Source organism: Phodopus roborovskii, unplaced genomic scaffold (genome assembly GCF_943737965.1).
Source record: "Phodopus roborovskii unplaced genomic scaffold, PHOROB, whole genome shotgun sequence".
Lineage (NCBI taxonomy): Eukaryota > Metazoa > Chordata > Mammalia > Rodentia > Cricetidae > Phodopus > Phodopus roborovskii.
This window is the reverse complement of record NW_026126480.1, coordinates 17046444-17067845: the sequence shown is the minus strand read 5'-3', so window position 1 is coordinate 17067845 and position 21402 is coordinate 17046444. Positions and strand designations below refer to the sequence as shown.

The window sequence follows — 21402 nt, the reverse complement described above, 5'->3', positions numbered from 1 at the left end:
GTGAAAATGAGGAGTAACCAATGGGCATATAGAAGATTTCTCAACTTATTTCCCATCCCCAAGTTCTGTCTTTTTCTTCGGAGGAAAGTTTTGTTTCCTTGAGAATATTTTTCACTTTAGTTCATTTGGCTTGTAATTTTATGCCAGCTTCTAACTCTATTAAAATTGAAATTGTGTCCTCAGACCACATTGTCCCCAGGACCTTTCTGAATTCACCTCTTGCATCCTCAAATGCAATTTATGTTCAGCTTGTATCTAAAGTAATAACATTTACAGTCAAGAATTAGCTAGAACTAATCAACTGATACTTAAGTCTAACCTGTGTTTGAAGAGAACATAGATTAGGTTGATAAATTAAGTTGTAATTAAATAATGTGTGGTATGGTATGAGTGCACATATGTTTGTGAGTATATTCATATACTATTCTTCTCCTTTCTCTACAGTTTGTTTCCTAAGATTCTAGTTACTCATAGTGAACTACAGTCTACAACATTAAGTGAAAAATTACAGGAGTAAATAATTCACAAGTTTAAATTTTATGTTCTTCCAAGCAGCATGATGAAGTCCTATGTCATTCTCTTCTTACATGAATTATTGCTGTGTTCAACATAGGTACTCTATTCTACACCACCTTCTCCTAGCTTTTTAAATGTTTCTCATGTGGCAGTGTTCATGTTTAAACAATCATTGTTTTATTTAACAGTGACTTAAAGATGTAATACTAATGGTTAATGAATTGGTAAATTTTCCTGACATGATAAGGAAAGGAAAAAAAATTAAATGCCAAGGTTGCTAAGAAATTTTGGGAAAGAAACTAAGAAAGGAGATATTAGCTGCATATGACAATTTAAAACCATACTTTTATTACTGTCTGGTTTATTAATAACCATTATTGTTGACATCTTATTGTGTCTAAAACATCAATTTAAATTTGTGGTGTGTACGTGCAAATGTGTGTTTGAGTGTGTGTATGTGTGTGTGTTTATACAAGAACAGAGCATATGGAAGGGGAGGGGGACAATAATTAAAATTTTGAATATATACTATATATCACATCCATATTCATGTATATATAATTCTCTACAGTAGTATAATGATTATTATTTGTATTATACAATCCATACAAAAGGTGTCAATTTTTTAATTGTAGTTTTAAAGTCACTGCTCTAAAAATAGATGAAGAAACATTACTGGAGTCGTCAAAACATCTAGAATCATCTTTAACCATCTAGAATCAACAGTTATCCTGACCAGGAGGTTTTGCATCTAGTAGTTGTGCTACTTCTATTTTATCTAGGTTTTGAACTTGTTTCATTCCTGGCACTGCGTGCTGGCCCATCCCAGGAATGTTTTCCAGTCACATGGTTTTCTGCCTCATAGTTTCTTCAAAACTTGGTGGTACACGAACAAGATAGTGCTTACTCTTAGCTTCATCTTCAGAGCCATTCCTGACTCAGACCCAAAGATCCAAACCCTAAATATGATCTCATGATCCTGTTTTAATGTTCTTGGCTGTATGTTCTTTGCTTCAGGTTGTTTCCCTTTTTCTGGAGTCATCTTGTGGCCTGCTATGTTTCCCACATCATAGTTGAAGAATTTAGAGTAAGATATTTTTACCAAAAAAGAAAAATCTGCAGTCCAATGGCCTCTGCTGCTCTTCCATATCTCACTATTGGATTTTTTGATATTAGCATTAAATCTTTTGCCTTTTGGTGATGCAACTATGTGGAAGGGAAACTTTACCAGCATCACAGAGTTCATCCTCGTGGGCTTCCCTACTGCTCCCTGGCTACAAATTCTGCTCTTCTTTATCTTCTTCCTAACATACTTGTTTGTGCTTTTGGAGAATCTGGTCATCATCCTTACTGTGTGGGTCACTGGGTCCCTGCACAAACCCATGTACTATTTTCTTAGCACCATGTCCTTTCTGGAGGCCTGGTATATATCTGTCACTGTCCCTAAGATGCTGACTGGATTCCTATTTCACCCCAATACCATTTCTTTCTTGGGATGCATGACCCAGCTCTATTTTTTCATATCCCTTGCCTGTACAGAATGTGTGCTTTTAGCTGCCATGGCCTATGACCGGTATGTAGCCATATGTTGGCCTCTTCGTTATCCAGTAATGATGACCACAGGGTTTTGTGTTCAGCTGACCATCAGTTCCTGGGTGAGTGGCTTCACCATCTCCATGGCAAAGGTATACTTTATTTCCCGAGTTGCCTTCTGTGGTAATAATATCTTGAACCACTTTTTCTGTGACGTGTCACCTATTCTTAAACTTGCCTGTATGGACTTATCTATGGCTGAAACAGTAGACTTTGCTCTAGCCATTGTCATCCTTGTGTTTCCTCTCTCAGCCACAGTCCTTTCATATGCCTTCATTGTCTCTACAATACTGCATATACCCTCAGCCACTGGGCAGCGGAAGGCCTTCTCCACCTGTGCTTCTCATCTTACAGTGGTGGTCATCTTCTACACAGCTGTGATCTTCATGTATGTCCGACCTCGGGCCATTGCTTCATTTAATTCTAACAAATTGATCTCAGCTATCTATGCAGTCTTCACTCCCATGCTCAACCCTATCATCTATTGCCTGAGGAACAAAGAAGTCAAAGATGCCATCAGGAAAACCATAGCAGGTGGCAGAGCTCTGTCCTTGGGAGATTCTATTTCCTGAAGTGACTTAGATCTTCAGCATGACTTAGCCTCAAAAAAAAAAAAACACATTTATTGGAGGAAATTCTGTAATTGTAAACATACTGACTTAGTGGAATACTTTAAGGACTCAGAAAAAATTAAAAATCAAAAAGATCATAAACTACTTTTTCTGTCATGTCTTAAATGTTTTTCTTTTTATAAAACACATTTAGTTAAAATATACATTAGCAAAACAATTGTAAAGCAATTTATTACCTATGAAATAATCTGAATAAATAATCAGTTATTAATAAACTGTTGATGAGTTCTGGTGAGGTTATTCCATTTTGAGTTATTCTGTTTTAAAAATCTTTGACTTAGCTGAGGTACACAAAGAGAGGTCTCTGGAAAATTTTATAGGTATGGATTATCATCTTTTATGTGGGGTAGAGACTGGCTTCTATAGTCAACCACAACTCAGTTTTAAAATTTAGTAAATGAGAGAACATTTTCTTTTAACTGTAATAGGAATACTATAAACTAGTACATGCATTACCTTCTCTTGACGTAGGGAAAATGAACACACACACACACACACACACTTTTTACTTATTCTCTCAAAAGTGGAAGGTCCAACTGACTGTAGGAAAGTAGAAATGGCTTGGCTATTCAGTAAAGCACATTTATTTCAGGTTGAAACAAACAAACAAACAAAAAACAAAACAAAAACAGCATTGCCCTTGACATCAGAACAAGTGCTTTTTTTTTTTTTTTTTTTTTTTTTTTTTTTAATCAGGCACTACTTTGCCTGGATATGAGGAATTTTCCAAGTTTTATAATATATTAACATTTTAGTAAGTTTTACTTTTGATTTTGAACAGGTAGATATTGGATAAGACAATAAAAGAGAAATGGGATGTATTTGGTCAGTAGGAATGATGAATGATTGAATTCAAGGAATATGATGTGCTAAGAATTTAAAAATGGCAGGTGTACTGTTTGCAGTCAGCATGTTGGAATCACGTTTCATATATTTTAATTAGACTGTTCATTCCCTCATCTTTGATTTGACTTTTACTTTTTATTAACCTGCTGATACAAGTCCTATCTTTTTGTATTTAGAGTTATAATGCTGAATGAACATTATACAGGTTAAGGAGCTTTATCAAATATGGTAACATCTCTCCTATGTATATTTATTTAGCTCTTTTTTGGCCTTTAAGCTTTTTACCTACCTACCATTCATGCTGTTAATATTTTTCTTTTACATTTATTTGTACCTAAAATAAGATTCATAACTGCTATACAGATTCATAAATGTTACAAATATTGAATGACCTCTTCACTATAAATGACATAAAAACTTTGTGTCATTTTATACTTCTAAGTTTAAGACTATTTTATTGAAATATAAATAATTATCCCTGTTTTTTTTGGTGTACATTTTTTTGTTATTCATTCACTTTCTGTGAATTGTGTCCTTAAAGTTGAAATGATTTGTATATGATTTGTATTGGCAGCACATAAAGGAATACTTTTTTTTTTTTTACATTTAGCATTTCTATTCCTTGAAAATTGTTATTCATCTTGGAAAATTTTAAAAACAAATACAATATATTTGGATCATACCTGTTCCTGACCCACTCCAAGTCCTCTCAGACCCCCTTTACGTACTTTCCAAAATTAATGTTGAAAGACTTAAACTAGCAAAGAAATGAAATGGAACCCAAATAATTGAAATGAAGGGCAGTCTGACCCAGAAAGCTGACCAAGGCCACTATGACTTAGTTCCTGGAATTTGCTAACCACCTGTAACCTCTGCCTTACAAGGCCCTAAGATAGCCAGATACCAAGAAGGTCACCCTCCCCCAGGAAACTCAAGGGGGAACAAACTGCCCCTCCGGTCAGGTCAATGTGTCAGCAGGGTCCTAGAGAAACAAAGAGATAGCTGCAACACCTGTTTGCTTAGGCAAGATTGATTAGCACACCCTAAATAGTGAGCCCATCTAAAATGATAAAGAGCATGCTAGAGCCCATGACTCTGGTCACATACTCAATGGTCAGAGGGTCACGGCCCCTCCTTAAGCTTGTGGGTTTTGCCTTTAAAAACGCCTGTGCCCAGAGAATGATGCTTCTCTCTAGCCTGTGTGCTGAGGGGGCCCATTTGCCCAAACGTTTCCGTTCATTAAAGCCTTTTGTGTGTTGCATCAAATGGACTGGACATTGAGTTCTTGGGGGAATGACCGAAATGGGGAGACTCCTCATTCTGAGGGTCTTACAATGTATTTTTAAAAGTTTGTATTTATTCTTTGAACATTCATATATGTCCACAATGTATCTTGATCATATATACCCCTCAGTTCTTCCCATCTTCAGTAGCCCATGATCCCTTTAGAGTTGAGTATATAATCTGCAGAGATATCAGAAGCTAGGGAAGTGTAGAGGGACCATGGTTGTACTCTAGATAGGGGGATAGTAGAACACAGTTTGTATGAAGGAGGAAAGTGGGGAGATGGAGGGGGAGTTGGCAGAAGAGGTGGAGAGGAAAGTGAAGGGGTACTTTAACTAGAGAAGATGGAGGTAGAGTTATGAAAGGGAGAGGAAGAAAGAAGAGATAAATAACACAACCATGTCTGAAAAAGCCACAGAGAAGCATTTTACAAATTTCCTTAAAAAATACTTGATACATACATGACATATACAGAGGCCACCAGTTAAACTGAGATCATTCATCCTAGTACTAATTCAGGGACTAGAGTACTTCAAACAAGAGGAAACTTACACAAGTTACACAATCCTGTTCTACTGTCACTAGGGAAGATTTGATGTTTAAAAATTAAGAAGCCTGGTTGGAGCGCGCTGGTGGTGCGGTGGCAGCTCCGCACAGGGGCAGCAGGGCGCAGGCAGCGGGGCGGAGCAGCAGACTGTGCTGAAGTTGCCCCAGGCTTAGGCCTCATGGCAGTGGAGAGCACCTGACTCATGGGGCCGGCTGCCACCCAGGCCTTTGAATGGGCAGCTTGCACTGGCTCATCAAGGGCCTGCTTCTTTGAACCAGATGCAGCAGGCTTTAGTGGCTGCTGTGGAGAAGAAAGCCTGAGAGCTTTGGTTGGAGACAATAAGACATGGGATGAGGCTCCGTGACAGAACGTGGTTCAGCCTGGGGATTCTGAAAACAAAAGCTTTGGACTGGTGAATTCATGGTCGTGGAAACCTCGCCCCAGTTAAGCAATATCAGGTGTCCGACCTCTCATCATGAAGGGGCCCTTGCACCCCTGGCCCCTGGTGGCACTGCTGGATGGCCAGAACTGCACAGTGGAGATGTCTATCCTGAAGGATGTGACCATAGTAGCCTTCTGTGATGCACAGTTCATACAGGAGATCCATGAGAAGGTACTGAATGAGCCTGTGGTTGCCCTGATGTACTGCACCATCACACTGACCAGAGAAGATCTGGAGAATTTCAAAGCCCTCAGAATTATTGTTCGAATTAGCAGTGGGTTTGACAACATTGACATCAAGTCAGCTGGGGATCTAGGCATCGCAGTGTGCAATGTGCCTTCAGCATCTGTGGAAGAGACAGCAGACTCCACCCTGTGCCACATCCTGAACCTGTACCAACGAACCACCTGGCTGCATCAGGCACTTCGGGAATGCACTCGGGTCCAGAGTGTAGAGCAGATTCGAGAGGTGGCTTCAGGAGCTGCCAGGATCCGTGGAGAGACCTTGGGCATCATTGGACTAGGTCTTGTGGGCGAGGCAGTGGTACTTCGGGCAAAGGCTTTTGGCTTCAAAGTCCTCTTCTATGACCCATACCTATCTGATGGCATCAAACTGGCCCTGGGGCTGCAGCGTGTGAGCACACAGCAGGACCTGCTCTTCCACAGTGACTGCATGACCCTGCACTGCAGCCTCAATAAGTACAACCACCACCTCATCAATGACTTCACTGTCAAGCAGTTGAGACAAGGAGCCTTCCTGGTGAACACAGCCTGTGGTGGCCTGGTCAACGAGAAGGCGCTGGCCTGAAGGAATGACGGATCCGTGGCGCAGCACTGGACGTGCATGAATCAGAGCCCTTCAGCTTTAGCCAGGGACCCTTAAGGGATGCACCCAACCTCATCTTCACCCCTCATGATGCATGATACAGTGAGCAGGCATCCGTTGAGATGCGAGAGGAGGCAGCTCATGAAATCTGACGAGCCATCACAGGTGGGATCCCAGATAGCTTGAAAAACTGTTTCAACAAGGACCACCTGACAGCTGCCACCCACTGGACCAGCATGGACCCTGCTGTGGTGCACCCTGAGCTCAATGAGGCTGCCTACAGCAGGTGCCCTCCAGGTGTGGCGAGTGTGGCCCCCACTGGCATCCCAGCTGCGGTAGAAGGTATTGTTCCCAGCGCCATGTCCCTGTCCCATGGCCTGCCCCCGCCCCCGTGGCCCACCCACCCCACTGTCAGACTGTCAAGCCTGAGGCAAATAGAGACCATATGAGTGACCCAGTTGTAGCCTGTGAGGAGCTCTCCAGCCTTGGTGCCTGGTAGAAGGTGTCACATGCCCTTGGACCCAAGTGTGCAGAGGTGGCATCCAGTATGGGCCTTGGTGCTCCAGAGACTGGCCCTGGCATGCACTAGGCAGGGCAAGAGGAGGCACATCCCCAAGTCGATTATAGTTGTCCTGTCCTGTGGGCTGGCTCACTGTCCTGTGTTCTTTGCGTTTCTCGTTAAGCAAAATAAGTTAGTAGCTAATTCTATCACAAATGTTCTTGTCTGTGTATAAATTTTTAGAACATTACAAAAGATTTGTTTGCTTAGCTGTCAACAAAAAGAAAACTTGAGGGAGCATTCAGCAAGTCAGTTTGGGATTATTTTTCCTTTTCCGTTTCCCTGGAACGTGCCCTGGAATGTGGCCGTCGGCACACTTCTCAGGACAATGAATCCTTCCCGTTTTTCTTTTTATGCCACATAGTGCATTGTTTTTCTACCTGCTTGTATTGTTTTTTAGAATAATTTAGAAAAACTACCTGCTTGTATTTTTTTAGAATAATTTAGAAAAAACAACAAAGGCCGTTTTTCCCTAAATTTGGCATGAACCCCTTTGTTCCAAATGAAGATGGCATCGGAAGTGGCTCAGAGGAGTGTTTGCAGTGTCCATTGTGCTCAGGACCATCCGTGTCTGTCCTGGGTGGAGGCAGGGATTAGTAGACCCTTGCCTGTTTGGTACCGTCCTGCTGATGTGGTAGGCTAGCAATATTTTGGTTACGATCATGTTTGTGACTGTAACCATTTGTATGAATTATTTTAAAGAAATAAAAATGCCAGAAAAAGCCAGAAAAAAAAATTAAGAATCCTTTAAAATGAAGCTAATAAAATGACTCTATGTCATTGAATCTACTTTAATTCACTCTTACACTCTTCAGGCCTGCTCAGTTCAAGTTCAGCCAAGCAGTGAGAACAAAGAGACCCTTTATAACCTGCTGTCCCGTGGCCCTGATTGCTCTGGTAGAAAGGTGCTTAGTGCTAGTGGAATACATGGTGAAGTGGTTCAGGATGAGGTACAAGAGAGAGCCCTGCACTATTTCATTGTATTTGCCTTGACGCTCTTTAACCTGCCATAGAAAAAGCCACTTAGTTCCTCTTTCTACAATAAGAGATTGTAATGATAACAGTTTACTCTAACACTTGCCTATGTTTGTGACCTGTATGAATGTCACAAGCATGAGTGAAGTCTTCCATTCTTGATCAATTTTCTTTCTCATTCACCTTGTTTAAAACTTATCAACATCTACAAGTTTCTTATTAAAAAGACTTATAAATAATGATTAAAGAGTCAGTAGAATTAAAATTATCCTAGTGAAAATTATAAAATTCATACAAATAATTATTTTACTAGAAGAATTAAAAGAAGGTAGATGTACGGAATTTAGTAATAAATTTATTCCATATTGTACATATATTCATGTAAAAGAAATAAAGTTGATACAAAGAACACATAATTGCAAAATTTCGATAAATTGTACCAGACCAAAAACAGGTTTTTTGTCATATTTTTATATGCAAGCTAAAATAATTTAACAGTACTCATGAGTTTTCAGGTAAACCTTTGACTATTTTAGAGAACCAATAAAAGGAATGCAAATATATATATATGTATATATATATATGTGTGTGTGTATATATATATATATATATATATATATATATATATATATATATATGTCATGATGTTGAGATGCCTGCTTGTATGTAGTTTACTTACAATTCACTTTGTTGCCACACATAGAGCAGGGGCAGGTAGAGTAATCCTATTATGACATTCTGAGACTCAGAGTATACAAAACTTTTTGCTGTTTAGGGAAGAATTGGAAAGTAGTTTCATAGAACTCAAGCTATGATTACAAAAAAAAATCAACAAAACAAAATGTCCCAAGGTATCTCATAATGTGAAAAGGAAATAAAGTAAGTTATTGTTATTGCCAAGAGGAACCTCAGGGAATATCTTGTTTGAATTCTCCCCCAAGACCTCAATATTTAAAGAACTCCTCTCTCTGAAAAAGAGTCGAGACCATGGTTGGTGCTTGGAAGCTACCTGTGTACACCAGCCAACAGCAGTAAGAGCTGATAATGGGGTCTACTGCCAGGAGAGGCCCAGCTGCCAGGAGAAAAGCCTGAGAATCACTGGGCCCTAGCTCCAGATCTGCAGTTCAGAGTTCCAGAAGTCTAATGTACTCAGTGTGAGGTTTCCTCATCTGTGCTTTCTCTTCTCTAGAACAAAGTGATCCCAAGCCTCTGGGTAAGGAGAACCATGTTGCGGTGAACAAGGAGGACGAACTTGAAGGAAACGGATTACCCTCAAACCCAGAAAGCTTGAGTCCAAATACCAATTTTAACTCACAGTCTGGGATAGGATATTTTTATTTTCCCTTATCTTCTCTAGAATCCTTAACTTTAGAAATCTTGGTTCTTTATAAAGGTGCCAGCTTGGATTCTAAAAATCTTCCCAAGAAAATAAATGGATAATTTTTAAAAAAGTAGTCATCATTTTTCTACCTACTAGTATCTCATTGCTCTTTGAATATTCAGTCTTATCCACAGTGTTGGTTTTTTTTTTTTTTTTTTTTTTTTTTTTTTTTTTTTACTTTTCTAGTGTCTGTTCTCTGTGGAGCCTACTGAAAATATAGGGAATTTCTTACAATACAACGTAGAGCTTTAGCTGTGTACAATTGACTAGTCTGGCAAGTTGGAGGAGGCTAGAACCGGTGAGTACTAATGCTGATTTTTGTGGGGTTTGTAAGCACAAGTAGAACAATGTGTAGAGAATGATATCCTCTGCCTGGTATCCTCTGCCTGGGGCTATAACAAGAAAGAGAAGCTTACTGTAATTGAAGGCACATTTCCATCTCACCTGAAGAACAGCCAGTGGTTCTTTCCATATACACAAGAGGCATGGGTTGACTTGTGGTCCTTGTCAAAAGATTTCCCAATTCTACAGAGATAACTTATGAATAAAAACATTAGCTATGACTTTGAATATAAATTATGCTTTAAATAGGGCAAACAATGCTTGGGATAATTGAATGCACATGCATTATACATGACAATATTGAGGAAATAATTCCTGTATTCATTGATTTATTCATGCAGCTAGTCAAAATTTTTGAAAATTTCTTTCATGTCAAGAGATGTAGATATATGGGATGTTAGTATTAAGTTAGTGTTAGTAACCTGGAAAACCTTAGAGTCATGTTAGGGCCATATATTTATGAACATTATAATCATGAATACTTAATGAATGCACATATTAACATTTATCAGATTTATGAATATGATAGGAATAGGCACAGTTCATTGCATAAAATTGCACTACAATATAACATAGGAAGTCCACTTATTAAAACTATTAAAAAATGGGATCAGCAATGAAGCTTTTGTTGATATCCTTAAGCATTTTGAACTTACAACAAGATTCTTTCTAAAGCTTACAATATTAAATTTAATAAGAAACTCATTTTATATTATAGCAAGATGTATACTCAAAAATGCACATACATGTTGAAGCAAATATTTTCTTGAAACCATGGTTTATTATTGCAAAGAGTAGTATTTTCTTTTATTTTTCCAATTAAGAAATATTAATGTCAATCCACTAACAATATTTCATTGCCAATGAAAATATTGTAAAAATATTGTTAATTTTGATTACGGATGGCACTGACTTTGTTGCTGATCCCCTTGTCATCTGAAACTAAAGTGAAGGGCAAGGTCTTTCTCACTTGCACTGGTTTCTGTAATGTGCTTTCTTGCATGATCTTGCTGGTCTGCCCCCTTCCATAGATTAGACTAGACCCAGTTCATGTCCAGTCTTGATGGGAATTCCTTAACTGAAGACTGTCTCTGTGGTCTTGCCTCAAAATACACTAAGCAATTCATGGCCAGTGGTTCAGTTCAATGAATCTGTTCACATTTCTCCTACTGTACACCATAACAGAGGGTCACATGTGTATACACAAATATGCTTGTAGTCTCTGACATTTTCTGCCTTAGTATGTTCTAGCCAGTAGGATTGACTTTCTTTTCTGACATCACTTTCATTCTAAAATGCACTTCAGGCATTCCTAGGAACATTTAAGTTTCGTGTTCCACCCTTCACTTTTTCTATCCCTTTCTGGTAGCTTATCCTTTATCTTGCATCCAATTTAGTATCTTGTATCCAAAGGACATATCCTTTGTCTTGTATCTACATTGTTTGTTTGTTGCAGATGTATACCAAACTGTAGATAGTAACTGTGCATCCTGCATGGCTACCAAACACTACAAAAATTCCTGATTTCCTGCCAATTCACACATCTTGTCAATTACACAGTGAGTCTGTCAAACTGCAGCAAAAATGAGACTAAACACTTTTAGGTCACATAAGACATTGTCTTTTTCAGACAATTCTTGTGACTGCCTCTGGACTCATGAAAGGCCTTATCACATGTGATACTCCCTAAATCTGCTCATATCTCTTCCATTTGTTTCTAGACCATGACAAGGTTATATATAACTTTTTAATCAATTACTTGCTGGGTAAGATGATACAGAATCTTATGAAAAGAAAATAGAGAAGATGACGATTTCCATCTGATATTTGATTAAATCAAGGCTAAAATATTCTCTGTGATCAGTGAACAGGAAAGGAACACTAAGAGTTTTTCATCAAAGTAAGGACACTTTATTATTTCCAAAGTCATCTAATATATTTGTACCCCTGATCCCTGGTCTTGATGTTTCTCGCAACACAGAATTTTTCATGTTAGATTAACAACTTAGGATTTCTCTGAAGATGTTTCCTGACATTATCCATACAACTATTGAACAATGGCCCCATAGATGATAGTACTCTGTCATCAAGGATTGTTGGGAAAGCATGGAGAGTCCTGATTAAATAGGGATGCAATAAGTAAAAAATCCAGCATCTTAAATGCTTATTTAAATGCTTTTTAACCTAAAACTTTTTTTCTTCCCATGACATTTTTATTTTCTGGATTTGACCATCACAGTCAACGTTTGATTGCTCCATGTATGCCAATTTGTAGGAATATACCTTCATGGGCAAAGAAAACCATACTTATCTGACTGAGTTCATCTTACTGGGCCTTTCTTCAGATCATCAGACTCAGATCTTGCTGTTTATGATATTTCTTATCATCTACCTGCTCACTGTGTTTGGAAATCTGCTTATCATACTCCTCATTCATGTTGACTCTCGACTTCATACACCAATGTACTTCTTTCTCAAAAACCTGTCATTGAATGATCTCTGTTTCTCTACAACTATTGTTCCCAAGATGCTAGTCCATTTTCTAGTTGTAAGAAAGACCATCTCATTTGCTGGGTGCTCAATGCAGATGTTTTTTTTCCTCATAATGGGGTGTACAGAAAGTTCTCTTCTAGCAGTCATGTCTTATGATCGCTACATAGCTGTCTGCAAGCCTTTGCACTACTCCACCATCATGACACACAGGGTTTGTGTTCTGCTAGTTGTAGGATCCTGGGCTAGTGGAATATTTGTGTCTGTAGTAGATACCACATTTACTTTATGTTTGCCATACCAGGGAACTAATCTAATCAATCATTACTTTTGTGAGCCTCCTGCACTCTTGAAGCTGGCTTCAGAAGAAACCTATACAGCTGAGATGGTCATTTTTGCAATGGGTGTAATAATTCTCCTAGGTCCTGTCTCTCTCATCTTTTTCTCCTACTGGAATATTATCTACACAGTGGTTCAAATACAGTCAGGTGAGGGGAGGCTCAAAGTCTTCTCCACATGCAGTTCCCATTTTATTGTTGTTATTTTCTTCTATGGCTCAACAATATTTACCTACATGCGGCCAAACTCAAAAAAGATGAATGAAGGGGATAAAGTAATCTCAGTATTTTATTCAGTTGTAACATCCATGATGAACCCATTCATTTATAGCCTAAGGAACAAGGATGTGAAGGAGGCATTAAGAAAAGTTCTTAAAAGAGAGATAAGATAAAAGACTATAGGAGATAATCATGATATAGGCCATTCTGAAGTTCATCAATGGTTTAAACAGCTTTAATTGAGGACTATCTCTAATCTGAGAGTAAAGTTAAGTCATATTTACCAAGGAATGTTTGTTTCCACACAAAATTATTATTTGTGGGTTTAGCTCATTTAATTTGTGACAATTTTCCCACTGACAGTAAATAAATAAAATAAATAAATTTAAAATATTGAGAAAATTCTATAAACGACAGCATTGCTAAACCAACTTCTTTCCACCCAGGGATATTTCTTTTTTTTCCTCTAAATCCTACAGCTACTTGCCAAAATCATATCTTCCTACCATTATCCTTAGCCATTTTTTTTAGAGGATATAGTTTTAATCCATAGAGATCCAAGCTACTGGGTGTGATGCTCTTAACCAATTATCAAAGTACTCAGGATCCCAATGCAGAATGATATTTGCATTTTCCTCTGTACTCTTCCGTTTCTCCTGGGAGGGCTGTGATGATACAGAAGCATTCCATCTTCTGTGCTTGTTTTCTCAGACTTAGATATATCTGTCTCACATATATCTTGTCCCACATTTGTATCAGGGGGCCCTTTGTAAGGATTATTCTCATGAAATAACATCACTGCTTATTTTAGGACACCCCCTTTATTCTCACAAAGTGGGAAAAGTACAAAAAGCACTCTGTTTTCCTATAAGCTGTTTATAATTGGAACTTGTCCCTCATTCTTTTAAAAACAAAGTGATTATGGGCAAAAAATGAGGAAGGAGAGGGAAAAATTAAAGGGACATTCCAGATTCAATGTTTACAGAATGTTATTCATGTCCAAAGAAGTTTATTTCAAGTGTTGATATCCTGGATGAATTATGTGCATCATGTGTAGAGTGATTCTTCATGGACAATATGTATGTTCTGATTGAGTTGCTATATACATGTTTTAAGACAACATGGACTCAAGTGCATCTGAAAGAAAGAGATAGAGCTTTTGAGGAAAGTTGGAGTTCTTTTAGCAGACACTGGAAAAATCTCTAACCTATGTGTATTTCAAAGAAGTTGAAGTTAAGTGACCCAAACCAGCAGGAATAAACATGATTAGTAGGAGGATAATGAATGAAAAAATAGAGAAGACAAGAAACAAAGCAACAAAAGCTATAGCTGGGGAACCAGGAGGTTTTGCATAAGCTGATGACTTCTGCCAAAAAAATTTTTTAAGAACTATAGCATCATTCTGCTTCCAACATATGCTAGGGTAATGTGGCACAAAGCTTATAGGGGTTCTGGGGTTTAGTGGCACATGCCTTTAATCCCAGCACTTGTGAGGCAGAGGCAGGTGGATATCTGTGAGTTCAAGGCCAGCCTGGTCTACAGAGCTTGTTCCAGGACAGGCTCCAAAGCAATATAGTGAAACCCTGTATTGGAAAAAAAAAGCTTGTGGGAGTAACCAACTAAGGACTGGTTTGACTTAAGGGCCATCTATGAGATGGAACCCATACCTGATGCTGCTTATGTGACCAAGAACAAGAGACTATATAGCCCAGAGACTTAGGGTAAAACAAAATGCAATTGATCAGTAAAAAAATGATAAAAATGACTCCTAATGATATTCTGCTATGCTCACAGATCAATGCTTTGCTCAGCTATTATCAGAGAAGCTTCTTTCAGCAGCTCTAAATGGGATGTCTCCATCAAATACCTCCCCTCAGTGCTCAGGGAACCCAGTGGAAGAGGAGGTGGAAAGAATGCAAGAGACAAGGGGATGGAGGTCACCAGGAAAAGAGGGCCCTCTGAATCAACTGAGCAAGGCTAATATGAACCCAGAGACTGAAGTAGCAAGCACAGGGTCTACATGGGTCTGCACCAGGTCCTCTGTGTCTATATTATAGTTTTCAGTCTAGTATTTTTTATGGGACTACTGAGTATGTGAACAAGTGTGGCTATGATTTGTGTGCCTTCTTTTGGGTTATTTTCCTTGTATTGGTTTATCTTGTCCAACTTTGATATGATAGTTTTTGTTTTATTTTATATTTTATTTTGTTATGTTTTGTTGTTATTGTTATCTCTTAGCAGTCTCTTTTTTTCCTAAGGAGAGGCAAAAAGAAGTGGATCCACATGGAGGGTAGGTGGAGAGGAAAAGGCAGTAGTTGAGGGAAGGGAAATTGTAGTCAGAGTACATTTCAATAGAAAGGGTTCTATTTTTAATAAAAGGAGAAAAAACCTAGAATGATGAAAAAGGAAGTACAGCATCTTGTATACTATTTGCAAGATGAAAAATGCCCAAGGTCCTGTACTTTTATGGGCATGTCCTCACAGGCCTATAATTCACATTGCCAGAGAAACTAGGATGCAAGGAGGATTCTAAGAAATTCATATAAGGTCCCTCACAGAAGGGGAAAGGGACAAGATCTATCTCCTGAGCATCTGGGGAGTGGGTTGGTGGCAGTGAGTGGAGAGGGAACTAGGAGAAAGAGAAAGGGAGGAGAGAAAAGCATGTGGGACTAGGAAAATTGAGTAAGAGGAGAAATAGGAGAGAAAGAGAGAGAGAGAGGAGAGAGAAAGAGAGAGAGAGAGGAGAGAGAAAGAGAGAGAGAGAGCATAAAAAAGGGAGCCATTATAGGTTTGAAGAGAAAACTGAACCTAGAGAAATGTCCGGAGACCTACAAGACTGACCCCAACTAACAATTTGAGCAATAGTGGAAAGGCTACCATAAATGCCCTTCCCTGATAAAGAGATCGACAACTAACTTATCCACCATCACAGAGCCCTCATCTAGTCGCTGATGTAAACAGAAGCAAACACCCACAACTAAACACTGAGTCCAACTGAAATCTAGATGCAAAGAGGGAGAACAAGACCAGACTGCAGAAACACATACAGACAGCTGACCTGAACAAGGAGGAGCTAATGGACACCCAGACTGATAGCTGGGAATCCAGCATGGGACTGACTCAGACTCCTTGAACATGTGTCTCAGCTAGAAGACCTGGGCAGTCTAAGGGATTTCTGACAGTGGAACCAGGATGTATCCCTGGTGCACAAAAGGACTTTGGGGGCACATCCGCTGTGGAGGGATACTCCCTTAACCTAGAGACAGGAGAGAAGTCCTAGTCCCTAATCCAAATGACTTGACAGATTTAGATGACCCCTCCTGGAAGGCATCATCCTACATGTAGAGTGGGGGGGGGAGTGGGAGGCAAGGGTGGTGGGGGGAGGGCATAAGAGGGAGGGAGGAAGAGGAAGAGGGAAGGAGGGAGAGGGAACTGGGATCGATATGTTAAAAAAAAAAAAGAATATGTTAGTTGGGCAGTGGTGACGCACACCTTTGATCCCAGCACTTGGGAGGTAGAGGCAGGCAGATTTCTGTGAGTTCCAGACCAGCCTGGTTTACAAGAGTTAGTTTCAGAACAGCCTCCAAAACCACAGGTGGAAAAATATGTAAGCAGTCACATCTGAAGACTGATTTACTAGTCTGGTCCTCCTTGGGTTAAGGTTTGATAAATAGCTTATTTCATGTTTAAAAAAAGAAAGAAAGATAGAAAGAAAAATGCCCAAGGTCAGAAGAAAGTTAAGTGAGACAATGCTGGCAAAGGGAACACAAGATACCTCAGACAGAACTGTCTTTGGAGTGATAACAACAGTCTAGGGGAAAGAGTCAGGTACCCAAAAGCCAAAGTCAGACTACATTGATGCTCTGGCTCTAGCCTTAGACTAGCCTTTCCAAGTCTATTCATACAAGGACAGAGAACTAAAATTCCCTTTGTCCTTCCATCAGGGTCTCTGAGAAACTCTTGGGTCAGTCTTGCTCCCCACAGTTAAGATCTTGAAAAATGTAAATCTACTAATATGTAACTAATATGTATATAAAGCAGAAGAATTAAAATTTATTTTATACTAATATTTCCAAAGTATTCTGAATGAATTTAGGACGAATGGGTCTTGTAACAATTTATAACTGAAATTATCAAATGTAATATATGAGAGCATGTTCAAAATGAACTCATATGAATATGGAATGCTTACTATAAATGGGGCATTTGGTCATATGTCATATGCTCAGGGACCATTGTAGAAGAGGGGGCAGAAATATTGTAAGTGCTGTAGGTGGTGGGTGTCTGAGTGTAAACAGTGTTTACTAGACAATAATTGTGCGCAGGAATCTACAGCCACTGGGACTATATGTACAAGATCAACTCAGTCAGAATCCTGGTATAGATGGGACTTCATCTTCAAGGACTTCAAGACACCAATCCTCACATTCCTCACTTAGAAACTACTGTAAATTGATGGCTTCTGGGACAGGAGAATAATTTCTTTAGGAATGTGAGCTCTGAAAGCCTGCCAATACCCTAGTAGATGTTCCTATATCCTTGCAGAGAAGGTATCATTAAGTGGACTCAATATTGTTTGTTTTAAATTTTATTGTAATGAAAAGAAAGCACATAAAGTTTGAAAGAAAAAGTTGTGGGAGAGAATGGAAGGAATCAGAGAAGAGGGAATGAGTGGATTTGATAGAACATGTTATAAAAGTATAGGAAGTTCTTCCATGCTCTCAACTTGCTCAGGAGATTTTGTCCCTTTCCCCTTCTCTGGGATACCATGTATGTCTCTCTTAGGGTTATCTTTGTTTCCCAGTTTTTCTGGTGGTGTGGATTCTGGGCTGGTAATCCTTTGCTCTATGTCTGAAATCTGTATATGAATGAGTAGATACTGTGATTGTCTTTTTGTGATTGGGTTACATGATTCAGGATGGTTTCTTCTAGTTACATCCAGTTGCCTGTGAATTTCAAGATGATTCTATTGGTTTTGTTTTGTTTTGCTTTGTTTTTTTTTCTGCTGAGTATAACTCCATGGTGTAAATGTACCACATTTTCTCTATCCATTCTTCATTTAAGGGGCATTTAGGTTTCTTCCAAGTTCTGGTTATTACAAATAATGCTGCTATGAACATTGTTGAACAGCTGTCCTTGTTGTATAAATGTGAATCTTTTGGGTATATGCCTAAGAGTGGAATTACTGGATCTTGAGGTGGACTGATTCACATTTTCCTGAGGAATCGCCATACTGATTTCCAAAGTGGTTGTATGAATTTGCATTCCCACCAGCAATGGAGGAGTATACCCCTTTCTCCACATCCTCTCCAGCATGAACTGTCATTGGTGTTTATAATTTTAGCCTTCTACTTCTATTGTATGGAACACTTGGAGGAGTACAGGTATTAACTGTTCTTCGAATTTCTGGTAGAATTCTGCACTAAAACCATCTGGCTCTGGGCTTTTTTTTGGTTGGGAGACTTTTCATAACTGCTTCAATTTCATTATGGGTTATAAGTATATTTAAATGGATTATTTGGTCTAGATTTAATCTTGGTAAGTGATATCTATCTAGAAATTTGTCCATTTCCATTAAAATTTTAAATTGTAGAGTATAGGTTTTCAAATTATGACCTGAAGATTCTCTCTATTTTCTCTGTGTCCATTGTTATGTCTCCCTTTTTATTTCTGATTTTGTGAATTTGCATTGTTTGAAGTTTTTTCTTGCAATTTTTGGTTTGTCTTTAAAGGATTTTCTCATTTCCTCTTTCAAGTTTTGTATCTTCTTCATGAAGTTGATTTTTTTTTAGTTATTTTATTTTATATAACAAAGTCCAATTAAATGAAAACAAACATTTATACACAATATTTAGGAATTTGGGTGTTGTTCTTTCCAAACTACTTCCTGCTGGTAAGGGGCGCTGTCATGGGGGATTCGAAGAAGATTCAGAAATCCTGGCTGTAGTCTGTAAGGCTGCTTTGTCCAGCTGTTTTGAATGTAGGATCACCTGGTACTCTGTTTCAGGTGGTCTGGCTTGATCAAACCACATTAGTCTGGAAGGAATCCACATCTTTTCATTTTCTGTGGAAACAAAAATAGAAATCCTTTTCCCCAGTAACTTGTTCTTCAACTTAAATTTTAGAGTCAAAGCATTTTTTTTAAAATTTAATTTATTAGTTGGTTTTAAGATTTTTCTCTTTGGTTTGATCTGTGTTGAGATATTCAGGTCTTGCTGGGGTTGAGTCCCTAGATTCTGGTGGCATCATATTGGTTTTTCTGTTGTTCAATGTGTTCTGATATTGTTGTCCTCCCATTTCTTCTTTCAGTGGGTGCTGGTGGGGTCTCTTCTTCTAGTGGGTACGGGTCCAAGGTTCTCTTCCAGTGGATGCAAGCAGGTCCAATACTCTGATGGGTCTGAGGATGGTGCTGGTGTGTCAGACACACTCCCTCTTCCGATGTGTGGAGGCGGGACTAGTACTGCGATGCCAGCAGACTCTGGATTGCTTGGTCAGATGGGGACCCGTGGACCTTCCCTCTATTTTTATTTTTAACAGTAGCATCTATTACTATATACATATAGAAAAGTACTATTTATAGAAATGTAAATTTTAACTCTCAAAGTCTTTAGCTTTCTTAACCTTCTCTTTATTCTTCAGTTTTGGTGAATACTTAGGGAAGCTTTTTACCATCAAAGCTGCAAGAATAGACGGATAAATAGACCAATGGAAGACAAATATGTAGAATATTTAATTTCATAGAATATGCAAATGTTTAAGAAATTAAATCATTAATGCATATATATCTATTATATTAAGTTTGCATTTGAAATTCTGTATATATTGGTCAAATATTTTATGTCTTCTTATTGTATAATTACATCAAATAAGGACAATTAAAATATAAAATTATGATACTTTAAATCTTGTTACATGTGGTTCTTCTCTACACCAATCTTAGATTTTACTTTTATATTTTTACTTGAAAGATACATATCTAACAAATCCAGTGCAATTCTCTGATACACAAATAAAAACATCAAAAGTACTTAATAATCAATCTCCTTAAATCTTCATCATTATTTTTATGAAGAAAATTCAAAGTTCTTTTTTCTCGATGTTTTGAAATATATGACTAATTATTAACTGTAGTCCCAGAACAGAAACCCAGAACTTGTTCCAGCTGTGTAACTGTATTTTTGTATGTGTTAACCAGTCCTTTTTTATGTCTTTCTTTCCCACACTCTGGTAAGCACTATTGTACCCTCGACTTCCACATGACCAACCATACATGCATACCTGAAAGAAGCTGCTGCATGATTTCATTATGAACCTTGCCACCACAGTTCCAAAGCAACAAGAACCATGGCCTGAAACCTGGAGCCAGAATAAACCTTCCTCCTTCCAAGTTGATTATCTCAGGTAGTTTTTCCACAACAATAGAAAGCTGATTCAATATAATATTCTTGACTTGCAGCTATCTTTTCCTTCTTTTTTTCCTCCCTCCCTCCCCCAGCTTTCTATCTCTCTGAATATATCATCCTTTTATTTGCTCATTTTGATAATGATGGTTGTCATATTAATTGAGTGTTTTCAGGTTCACAGAAGCTTATTCAAGGAATTAAAATAAGTGCACACAGATTAGCAAAATAACCAGGACACTTCATTAAAAACTAAGACAATAGTACAGGTCAGAAAGAAATACACTGTCAAATGTGTCACCAGGCCATATGATTGAGAGTTCTTGGGGGTGGGGCTCAGTGGCTTCTTCTATGCGTTCTAAAGGAAGGTGGAGTTTGTTTAATTGGAATGGGTCTCTATTTAGATTTGAAAGATTAGGATTATGTAAGTCTTTTTTTTTTTGCCACTATTCATGTCCCTTCCCATAGTGCATCTGATTTTAGTTACATCCATGCTGTATTACACATATGCGTGAGATTGAAAATAGAAGAGTTTTCATAAAAGTTCACTTGCACAGGCTGGCCTCGAACTCGTGATCCTCCTGCCTCTGCCACCTTCAGCAAATCCTACCTGCCTACATGTGGAGTGTGGGGGGGAATGGGAGGGGAGGGTGGTAAGTGTGCATGTGAGGGGGGAGGGAGGGAAAGAGGGAGGGAGAAGGAACTGGGATTGATATGTAAAATAAAAATAAAAATAAACATAAAAAAAAGTTCACTTGCAGAATAGTTTGTCTTCTAGTTTATGCACCCCTAATCAGATTGGGCTGCATTAACCCTGTTTCCAGTTATCTGTATATGAATGGTATACAACTGGTTAGAGGCTGTGGTTGATGGTCATTGAAAAGAGGAGAAAAAAAACCCAATTGTTCAGAAAGTAGTGTTTGTACAACTTGATGCAGATGGGGAACTTAGGCTGCTAACAGGTTTCAAGGGGCATTGTTTGGTGTGTGTGTGTGTGTGTGTGTGTGTGTGTG

The 21402-nt window shown here is 38.5% G+C and overlaps 2 protein-coding genes and 1 pseudogene across 2 annotated transcripts; all 3 read left to right on the top strand.

The window, feature by feature from the left end:
- Positions 1–1724: 1724 nt before the first annotated feature.
- Positions 1725–2681, top strand: LOC127228131 (olfactory receptor 6). Its single transcript, XM_051192606.1, has one exon. The coding sequence runs from the start codon at positions 1725–1727 to the stop codon at positions 2679–2681; it is 957 nt and encodes a 318-aa protein (XP_051048563.1).
- A 2968-nt stretch (positions 2682–5649) lies between these two features.
- LOC127227616 (C-terminal-binding protein 1-like) lies at positions 5650–7184 on the top strand (annotated as a pseudogene).
- A 5045-nt stretch (positions 7185–12229) lies between these two features.
- LOC127227615 (olfactory receptor 2D3) lies at positions 12230–19645 on the top strand. The gene is made up of 3 exons (XM_051191989.1): positions 12230–13153; positions 14770–14824; positions 19629–19645. The coding sequence occupies exons 1-3, from the start codon at positions 12230–12232 to the stop codon at positions 19643–19645; spliced, it is 996 nt and encodes a 331-aa protein (XP_051047946.1).
- The last annotated feature ends 1757 nt before the right edge of the window (positions 19646–21402 follow it).